The 11,007-nt window shown below is 38.4% G+C and overlaps 1 protein-coding gene across 1 annotated transcript; it reads right to left on the bottom strand.

Moving 5' to 3' along the window:
- Positions 1-5,987: 5,987 nt before the first annotated feature.
- On the bottom strand, positions 5,988-8,436 carry LOC146454616 (EF-hand calcium-binding domain-containing protein 9-like). The gene is made up of 3 exons (XM_085095178.1): positions 8,279-8,436; positions 7,496-7,890; positions 5,988-6,217 (listed from the first exon to the last, which is right to left on the bottom strand). Exons 1-3 carry the CDS (start codon positions 8,340-8,342, stop codon positions 6,077-6,079), a joined length of 600 nt encoding a protein of 199 aa, XP_084951304.1. The 5' UTR covers positions 8,343-8,436; the 3' UTR covers positions 5,988-6,076.
- Positions 8,437-11,007: the final 2,571 nt, after the last annotated feature.

Below are 11,007 nucleotides of genomic sequence, written 5' to 3'. Positions count from 1 at the left end.
CTAAGAAATCGTTTAATGAAAAGAGGAGAAAATTATTCAAGAGCACATAGAATAAAGATCGTAGAGTGTTAGAACAACTCTCTTACCCTTGTTAAATGGCTGATTAACTTTGACTCTATGTGTTCTATGATTAATGATGGAGAAAAGCAACAGTGTATTGTAAGTAAATGCAAGTGTAAGTAGGTAGTAGAAGTCGTTTAAGTAACCATACATTCTTCAGGTACCAGTGATAAAGCTTTCGATCGAAACTCCTTCTGTATGTATGTAGTGTTGGTGGCAAGGTAAACACCACGTTTACGCCTTTACCACTTAATCTGACAACCGCTTCCGCTTTACTCTTTCCTCTCCCAAATTATGAAAACTTGGGAATATTGTGACCCTTCGCTCCTCTTTCCCACTTTACCTCTGGTATTGATAGTAATATAAACAGCACTTTATTAATTTGGGAATCCAAAAGTCCATACTTCATAAGGTTTAGACAACCGAGGGATAATAGCTAAAGCTGTACTGAAGGTTGGTATGACCAAGTTTAGCCACCCGCACACAGTGGATAGTGATGTACCTTAAGCTTTACTTACAATAATCCATCAAAAAGATTGTTACGTTTTGCGTTGTTACATTTCGCGTTAAAGAAGTTGTTGCATTTTGCGTTAAAAAGTTGTTACAATTCGCGTTAAAGAAATTGTTACATTTTGCGTTAGAAGTTGTTACAATTCGGGTTAATATTACATTTTGCGTCAAAAGTTGTTACATTTTGCGTTAATTGTTACATTTTGCGGCGTAACAAAGCCTCTTAACCGTGGTTCTTTTTGGCAGAGCTCCACGCGCCAAAGGTGCGCGCGCAGAGCATCCGTAACAAATTTTGGTAACCTGTCAATGCCCGAAATCTTGGTTTTGGTTATGACGTCACGTACGAATAGAGCTTTGTTATTACACCAATTAGATTCAATCCAGAGATAATGTTGTCGGCTCTTCTGTTTGTTTCAATTCTGCTTTGAACTTCTTTGCCTCCATTCTACTTTGTAATAGAAGTCATAATTGAGTACAGAGACATTAAGTGGGCTTTGGGCAAACTTATGTGTTGTCGTGATTTGTTTTTATCACGTGGTCTGCAAGTGCTGATCAGTACTTGGAGACCACGTGATAAAAACAAATCACGACATCGTGTGGGATGAGGCCACAATTCTCAGGACTAGCAATAATTGGCACCAAAGAAAGATTCTCGAGGCCTGGGAGATTAATTGCGCCAAAGACCCACTCAATCGAGCCGACGGGGCGTTACTCCCCAAGGAGTATTTCACTTGACTCTCACTAACAAGAAAAAATGACAAATATCCTGAATTTTACTCAGAGTCTTGTTTATAACTGTGCTTCTGCATCATTTTTCTTTCACTTCCCCTGAAGAAGGTCCGTGATTGCGACCGAAACGTTGGGAACATTTTTATTGTAAATAATTTTAGAACGCTTTTAATCCACCAGTGTAACTTTATTTGTATCTCCAAATAATTTTTAATGTACCCACCTGGTGACAAACCCAGCTTCAATATTTTTCAATATTTTAAACAAACTTTTTTTATTTCAAACTTTTCCTTGAAGTCTTCCTTATCATTATTGGGTTGCATTTATTCGTGCCAGCCGGATTAAGGTAAACTTTCTCAAGCTGATTTTCTATAAGAAATGCTTTCAGCAAGTGTTTGCTGACAAAACTCGTAGGGAGTTTCGGTGGATCTTCTCACTTATGTCCAGAAATGCACCTAACCCTGAATTTGGGTACTTCATATAAAATAGGCTTTTTTGTCGTTTTCATACGACTTCATGTTTGACCGAATTATGTGTGTTTTAGTGAGAATTAAGGTTAGGGGACACCTTGTGATGTCTATCATACAGTTCATGAATATCATTGGCGTGCTTTTCTGGATCTTCTAATTGATCTTTATGCCATGGTTTCGTATAAAAAAAATTTAAACGACGTTAGTGCCTACAAATAGTAACTATATGAATAACAATATGAGTAAGCCCGTGAAATACTGATCGAAAGTTCATTCGTGTAGTTGTTGATTTTTCCCAGTTACTAACTATTTCGGTATAAATTCCCACAATGTTTCAAACCTAACTACTTTAAGATCAAAGTAATAATAAAAAGAAACCAACCGAAATTATGAAAAAAAAAAACAGATGAAACGAAATTCGCAAGCATTCAACAGCCATAGCCGAGAATCTAGCAAATTTTCAGTAGCAAACGCAATAGTATTCGTGCTTGACGTAGGGCGTGTGGATTATTTAGTAAATAACCCCTTCAGGACGGGGCAAAGATGTTATGCAACTTTAGAGGGATCCAACAAAAAAATCTCTTTCCCCACCCCGTGTTATACAAACGGAGTGCTCCCCATTAGAGTAGTCGCAATCTGTTGGTTATCAACAGCTCTTTTATCTTAGCCGAAAAATGAAACGTTTTCGTAAAATGTCTACGCCCAAAATAGACTTATCACATAATCACAAATGGTGTTGACTAGTTACGAGCAGGAACCTTCCTATTTCAGGCCATTGTAGTCTGAAATGGTCAGTGCGCATAGACAACTGATATTTTGGACTATACAGTACAGCCGTAGCTTTTGCGTTTTGGGGCGGTGTACGCTGACCTCAAGATATCACAGTAGTTGCTTTAAGTTTGCACATGCGCTATTTGATACTGCCAATGACGATAAACGCGCAGTTTGGTATTCGTGCGCCATTTGGTGAGTTTAAGAAATCTTTGACTCTATTACCAAAATTGTGAACTGAAAAACTACAAATGAACATATTTAGCAATTATTGAAGGCAAAGTGATTTAAGCTCAATATTTCACGTTCTTAACGTATACTGGGAGACAAAAGCATAAAACGATTGAAAGATTGTTAGTGTCTAGCATTAAAGCCAATATAATTTTACGGCTTAATTAAAAAAAAAAAAGAATGAGTCTGTTCAAAAGAAGAATTGCGAGGTAAGGACAGGAAAGGAAAAAACTCCTTCTGATTGTTCAATTTGTAACAGCTTGTGAAGTGGAACCTTGTTACTTGGTGAAGGCAGGAAAGTTGATTTCCGTTTGCTCAAGGAGTATTCGATCACGGAAGCTTCATTACAAAAAAAATATTACTGAATACCTCGAGTCTCTGTGGTGATTCCCCCTTTAAATTACTCTTTAAATTTGCCGATTGTAAATTTAATTGATAAAGGGAGAAAATTAACATTCTCCTTAAAAAAACAGAGCTAACATGTAGCTGTAAACGCGGCTTTCCTTTCGTTCTCAAATCTTTTGTTATTCAGTCAGAAATATTAATCAAACTGAAAAATCAATTTTGGCTGCCGCCGTTTCAATATAAATTGTATGTAATTGAAATGATACACACAGTTGTGCGGTATAGCGTAAGTTGTCACAAGGACAGAATGAGGTGTTTCCAAATTTACGATAGATTTACTGAGCAAATATACTGTGAAGCTTAACCAGACTGGCCACGGAAATCGGTAAGTGGTTTTCTTAAGTGTAGGAAATCTTCGCGGTTATCGAAAAAAGGGAAGTAAGGGTCGGTAAATATCGTCCAACTAGACTTTTACGAACGGTCCTTCTAATGGGGTACATTACTTCATACAAATTAAGTTTCAATTTCAGACACAGAGAGATGAACTAGCATGAAATGAAAACAAAACAATCACACATGCACACACACAAAAGGAAAGCGAATTGGAACAAACAAAGGTGTATTTTTTGTGGACGACGTGTGATTCAAAATAGTTCGAATTGTTTAAATCCTCTGAAGAAGGGTTGGTCTGTCAAAATTTTGCTACTATTTTATTCAGGTGCAGGTTTTTATATACAGTTCCGTTTGGTTTGATAAAAATGCTGTTCACGCTTCTTTAAACCACCATCTGTCACATTTTTTGGGAAACAGCCTGTATTAACTACAGCAACTTTGAATGTTCGGATCTCAGACAAAACAAAAAATCCGAAAATATAATTGAAATTCGAACAAATAAGCTATCTGAACATATAAATGTCAAAACGTGTGATGGCTTTATGTATTTACATTTATGAACGTCGACCATAACGTTAACATGAATCAGCACGACAGTGCAAATGGCCATATCTTCCGTACGTAATTCTTATTTTTTCCGTTCCAAGAAATCAGCAGAAAGGCAATTCAAAATGAACTAGCATAAATGAAAACAAAAGAAACACACGCACACACAAAAATAGAAAGCGAATTGAAGCTAACAAAAGGTGTATTTTTTGTGGACGACGTGTTGGGGGTGAATTGCGATCATCGATAAAATATTTCCTTACTGTAAAATTGTTTGCAATCAACCAGAATGTTTGTCATCACGAAACCTAAAGTTCGTACTGCGCGTTTTAAAAAATCACCAGCGCCCGGTTATGCGAAGAAAAACAAAAGGATCTCAAAGCAACAGTTGCTATAGATCATTACGTCAAGTGAGTATAAAATGGACATAAACTGTATGAGCTGAGTCAACTCAAAGGGATTCTCACTGTATTGCAGTCTGTATTGCTTTTTCATTCTTGAAACCCAGACGACAATTAAAAAATATCCAGATCTAGCAAACTTATGATCGTTTACGAGTTTCTGGTGATGTGCTGATTATTCTGGCCTTGAGATCACACAACTCGAACACGATAAATGTTCTACCAAAAAAGGGGTAATAAAATATCAACCGTCTGTTTTTTTTCGCTTTAAACCTTTTCCACTCCGTTCTTTTCCCCTGTCCTCCTCACTGCTGGCATGTGTGTCGATTGCCAATACTACGAATACATAAACGGTATTTAATTCAGCCCGGATTTGCTTCCAAACACTCCTCTGTTCTTTTGCTCCATTTGATTTCAGTTGTCTTCCGACCTGCCATTTTTCTTTTTTTCGTACAGTTTAACACTGATTATCACTGGTATGATTTACACAAAAATAGACTCAGGCTGTGAAGGCCAGGAGATGTGAGACTACGATCGAAATTCTCAGGAAGTCAAGATATCACATATTGTAGATGACGAGAAGATCAAAATTTTGCCTTTGTTACCTTTTGAAGTTCCATTTCATTTGATTTTGTTTTAGTTTTATTCAATTTGAGGCGTGCTATGTCGACTACACGAAATACCACATAAAAGATTAAATGTATAGAAGACCAACATCCCAGGTTGGGGAGAGCCGAGGGGGGGGGGGGGGGGGGTCACGAGTAAATTAATGACGGCAGAAGGTAATTCCTCCTGACTTTTTGGGGTTAAGTTCTGGTCCGTTGGGCAGTTGGGTTGTTTTTGAGTATCAAAATGTGACCTCATTCGTACCTCCCCAAAAATAATATACCTGAATACCCGCCTCATGGGTGTACATTGTTTTTAGTCATTTTACTACCCCCTCCCCCACGAAACCCTCTCACCGTCGTAAGGGTTTCGCCTGACGTCCATATTCTGGCAATAAAACGTCATCTCCCATCATACTGACCGTCTCACACACAAAGGTGTCAAGAAGTCGTAACTCAGTAGTTACAATCTTATCATCCTATCAATTTGGTACAACGATTGGATGAAATTACCGGGAGACAAAATTACATAATCACATCAGAACAGGTTTGACTGGTCCAAAGTAGGTCCGCGAAACACGTTACCGGTCACACCGTGACTGTCGTTACGTTACGTGGCATTACAACCGAATGTGATCTTTTCGTATTAGGCTTCTATTCTTTGAGAAAAGGATATAGCAATATTTGAAAAATTAAGCGCGAAAAATGAACTGCATACAAACGGCGCAACTAAGGTCAAATCCAGTCAGTTTCACCTCAATTCATTCATTTCTGCACAGCACCATGGTGAAACCAAAATTTTACATCCTTATAAGTTTGCACCAACAAAACCCAAAAATAGGTCGCAGTAACACCAGGAGAAACATAGTTCACCAGGTAACCATCCCGCACTAATGAAATAAACAGAAACTACTACTATTCTCAGCTTATTTTACAGGCTTTTTAATAAACATTAATTTTCTAGAAAATTCCATAAACGAGAGAACAGCTTTGGCGTGTTCCAGATATTTCATGACTACATTACAACACACGATCTGCAAATTCTACCAGCGGTGTCGAATAAAACATTGGTTTTGTTTTCTTTGGATGACTCGATCTCCGACTGTCTGTCAATACATGCCATGGCGAACATCTTAAATTCAGAGTAGTCGAGTTCCTAAAAGCAGAACAACAGATTAACAAATCACACGCCTAGATAGGTAAAGAGTTTAATTCCATTTCCCCGACCAGAGCGCAGTCTCTTAATAATTGTACTGACAATAACAAAAACTGTGTGCAAACAATTAAACTGTCTAACGCTGTTGAAAGAAGAAAATAGTATAAACCGCTCAGAGTTTAAGACGATTTGACGCTCCATGTCAATGACTGTGATTGTCGGGTTTTTCCCGGCCTGCACCGGGTGCAAAATGGAATGAGTTCCTTATTAAAAGTAAATTGTAAAAATGTTTGTAACCTTGTCCCTTTTCCGTTTTTCAAAAACAAAAAAAAAATGAAAGTCCCCTTCTACAATCCCCGATCTTTACGAGTGACCCTTGCACAGGATTCTAGCACTGATTTTTTTGTGGTGCCATGTTGAATGACTTGTGAAACGAAATTTGGAGAGTGTCTTAACAACTGAGGTGTTGGGAATAATAGCTAATGGATAATGTGGCCCCGCTTTCTCATGACTCACAGTCGCCCAATCTCGGTAAGTCCTATGGGACTGTGAGAAAGTTGCTTGCTTGATGAATCAGGATTAATTCGCTCATTAGACAGACATGCACAACTGAAACACAAGAAAGTAATATTGGTATGGATTAAGTTCTTTCACGATATTTTCGCAAAGCCATAGTGACGATGATGGTGATGACGATGGCAATTGACCTAATTAAAAAAAAGAAAACGTTCTTCTTGCGAAAATGCGAAAACTTGAAAATACAAGTAGAAGTAGCATTTATTGTTTAATGTTGTACAGTAGAGTTGATGCCGGAAACTACAGAAGTTTGTCATATACGTGGACACTTGGTGGACATCGATACTTTAGAGGGTACAAGGAAAATTAACAGTAACCCACAGTATGCTCTCAAACGTTTCCAGTTGAAGCAGTAATCAAGATTTCTATTTGTCAGTATTAAGAGTTTTAGTTGAAAATAACCGACCTTAGTATTCAGCCAAAACTAATGCATTAACGGAATTTAAAAAATTCTTAAAAAAATTCCCATTTTCAAGAATTGTAAAAGGAGTTCTTTGTGTTTTCGAGAGATTTTGATGGTGGAACACTACGGCAAAAACTATCTTAGATACGTTCATGGTTTGGTAGCCTGTAGTATGCCAGCCCCCTCTCCTCTATTTCTCTTGAGGAAGGTGGGTAGGCTGGACCGTACAGGCTAGCTATTTTGTCTGATTGGTCTATCATTGAGCATTTGCCGTCTTCCCGTCTCTTTTGCTTACATACCTGATCTCCGGATACGTCAAATTCCCCAAAGATGGTTCGAATAGCTTCACCTTGCAAGTTAAACAAAAATCCAAAGGTCTCAAACTCGTAAGCGGAAATATTGCCGCTACTGTCCTCGTCAAGAAGATCGAACACAGTGCGAGAATGGCGGTAGATAAAGTTCTTCTCTGCTTTGTCTTGCACAGCGATAAGGATACAAATGAGCAGGTAGAATTCGTCAAAATCCATTGCCCCTGATCCGTCCACATCTAACATGTCGAACACTTTGTAGATTTGATTTGTGTTAAAGTCAGTGGCTGTCTTCATAAATGCGCAGAACTGAGCATCGTTCAGTGCCATTTCATCATGAACATCTATCAGGCGAAATAATTCCATAATGATGCGAACATTTCTGCCTGCAAATATAGTAAATATATGTAGTAATTTGCTTATTGTATGTGTGTTATTCTTTAAAGAAGAAGTATGCACTACTGAGCCAACACTATTAAAACACCAGCTAAACCTGCCCTTTCATGTGAAAAGGAAGTACATACTAAACTGAGCTTTAAATAGTTCCTAAACATCAAAAAACTTGTCGTAACAACTGAAGGGGACAAAAGAGTCGAGATTCGAACGAGAGTTTGACCCATGACTTTGCAAAACGGTCGGAACATCCTACTGATGTGTCAAAAAATTTTTCCGTGGAAACGGCAAATGGCGCAAAGTGCGGAGATTTTATAGTCATGCGTAAACACGAACCTTGATTACACCATTATTTAAGACGGACATGGAGGCTAAACCTACCTGTAAGCAAGCAATAAGTTCTGTCCAAATGCATGTACTTTAGAATCTGTGAACGAATCTTCATGTTTTACTTTATCATTTCTCAGTGACTTAATAAACGGAATAGGATAACATGAGTGCAAAAAGCAGAAAGGCTAATTGTGCACTAGAATCAATTGTGACGTAAATTTAGTTTACTTAGGCTACAGAAATTAGCGCGCGCTTGTTTGATTAGGGACAGGAAGGCGCTAATATTGAAAACAAATTACCTGTAACAAATGGCTTGTGCCCAGGGGTCGTAGTAGTCTGTCTAATATGATCGTTCAGGGCCTGAGCCACAGTCATGGTAGGAGTTTTATTTTCCAAGCGATGTTACAGACCCTCTTATACGCATCATTGCTCGCTGAGAAAATTTACAACTCACTTGTTTTCCAGCGCATTCGTGAACCAAACTTACCGCAACTCAGGTATATACTCAGGCTACCAGCGAGAATAAAATATATAATGTTGGCAAATTAAGAGCGTGTCCGTGTAAGAACCACTCATTCAAATTTCCGTGGAAAATAGGCTTCCTTAATATTTTCTACACAAGACAAGCAACATATACAATGAACAAAAATATATTTTTAGCACATATGAAGCAAACTGCTTACGCGTCAGCGGAAAATGTTTTGAACCAGTTGTTCTTGTCGATCGTGCGAGATCACAGTGCTGAATTCCGATGACGTTTGAGACTATAAAATAGTCGTGGATGAAAAAATTAAGTTTTCCATGAATATTTGTCCCATGCAAACGATTAATGTGTCTGTGTAAAGCTTGGAATACGTAGAATAAGGAAAACGTATCGATTATTGCCCGAAAGAAAGGATTTAATTTGTAAACAGCTTGCGAGTTGGCTACCGCGTGATGATGTTTTTCAAGCGTGCATTTTCCCCGCTTACTCTGTAAATATTCCCCGCACAGAAATAATTATAGTCTGCAAACAAACGTTAACATAAGAAGAATACAGAAAAAATGTTTGGTTGTGGTCCGAAATATTTGAGTGCTTAAATTTTGTGCGTGTTTACAAGCTCAATGGTTAATATGCGCTGCGAATGAATTACACAAGTCCAGCACAAAATGTTCAAAACAATTCATAACTCTGTGAATGTCCCTCCTACAGAAATAATTTTAGTCTCTGAGTAAACGTCAACAAAAGGAGAATGCGGGAAAAATAATGTTTGGTTGTGGTCCGAAATATTTGAGTGTTTAAAATTTCTGCGTGTTTAGAAGCGCATGATCAACACGAAATGCTCAAAAATTAATTCATCCACGAATATTTGTCGTATAGAAACGATTTAAGTATCTGGGTATAGTTTGAAATACGTCAAATATGGAAAATTATCGACAGTTGCCTGCAAGAGTGCATTTAATTTCTAAGCGACTTGTGAGTTGTTTACCACATGGTTTGTTTCAACTTATATTTCGCCTGTTTGCTCGTGCTCTCAGTCGCTCCCGGGTTTCACGTTGAACTTTGCTTATTCGTGGCCTGCTTTCTAGTTTTCTTTCCCCCCTCTCTCTTTCTCTTGTTTCCACGTTTGTCGACATATTCAACGATTACATAAATTGACTTTGTATTTTGTTGCCTTTAAAATTTTCTTTTGTTTTTTGGAAATGCAGTTGGCCATGTAACTTCCCGCCAAACAAACGCGGGCGGGAGCGCAAGCTTCACATACTTGAGTGTGCCAATCGCATTGGCTCACCTGTGATGCTGGATACGGACGGACATACGGTCGTACGGTCGGACGGACAGTGACGTCATAACCCAAACCAAAATTTCTCGCATCGATTGGTTACCATACTTTCTTACCCACGGTGCTCCGCTACAGTCCGATTGCTTCCGGTAGCGGGCAGAATTTTAGTATCTCTGACTAAGGTCACGGTAACCGGAATCCGCAGGAAAAACTTGAAGTGAAAACACTTTAGTCCGATCCGGCGCGATGAAACGTTGGATTCTTTGATTTCTTTCGCTTAAAGTGAAACTATTCGCCGACTAAACGATGTAAAACGAACGAAAAAATCAGCAATGGAATAAAAGGTCTGGTTATTCTCCAAAGCGGCGAGTATTCATGCGACTGCTGGTTTGTTGTTTTGCAAGATATTGTTTTCCTTGTAGTGTTGACTTTAACTTAATACTGCAGAGCAGTCCTATGAGCTCAGTTTTTCGGTCCATTTTCATTATTTCCCTTGGAGGTTTATTTTCTAATCTCGTCTCATTTTGCTTCATCTAAGAAAATTTGATTCCAAGCTAAACTAGTCAAACAAATGCTTCGCAACACTGTATCTACAGACAAATTTTTCTTGCGTACATTTCTAGTCATGTTTAGCACTGATTTGTGACAATCTTGACAGAGAACAAACGCAAATACTTAAAATAATAAGATATAAGGGCAGAGAGTAGGATGTGTCAGTATTTTCTCTGAAAGTCTCTTTTCTCTTTTAAGAACTGTCGTTAAAACAAATGCAACATTAAAGTGTGATTTTATTGCCCCCGCAGGGTTTTGGCCCAGAGGCCAAAACCCGAGGAGGCACCTTAGAACGTAGGTAATGTGGTGTATTCTCCAGAAGAAAAAGATATCGAAAAAAACAACAACTCGATTTTCGTGAACTCGGCCCACAAAGGATCAACGAAACGCTAGCAAAGGATCTACAACACGCTCGCAAAGGATCAACGACACGCTTGATCGAGTTTACTTGTAGGACGAGTCAAG

This window comes from Pavona decussata, unplaced genomic scaffold (genome assembly GCF_977016875.1).
Source record: "Pavona decussata unplaced genomic scaffold, jaPavDecu1.1 SCAFFOLD_300, whole genome shotgun sequence".
Lineage (NCBI taxonomy): Eukaryota > Metazoa > Cnidaria > Anthozoa > Scleractinia > Agariciidae > Pavona > Pavona decussata.
Note: the sequence above shows the minus strand (reverse complement) of the source record. Positions and strands in the feature narration are given on the sequence as shown.

Excerpts from the sequence above, each read along its gene's own strand:
- LOC146454616 (XM_085095178.1), bottom strand. The coding sequence starts at position 8,342 with ATGAAGATTCGTTCACAGATTCTAAAGTACATGCATTTGGACAGAACT. Across the intron at positions 7,891-8,278 it reads AACTTATTGCTTGCTTACAG|GCAGAAATGTTCGCATCATT; the intron begins GTAGGTTTAGCC and ends CTATATTTGCAG. Across the intron at positions 6,218-7,495 it reads TTGACGTATCCGGAGATCAG|GAACTCGACTACTCTGAATT; the intron begins GTATGTAAGCAA and ends TTCTGCTTTTAG.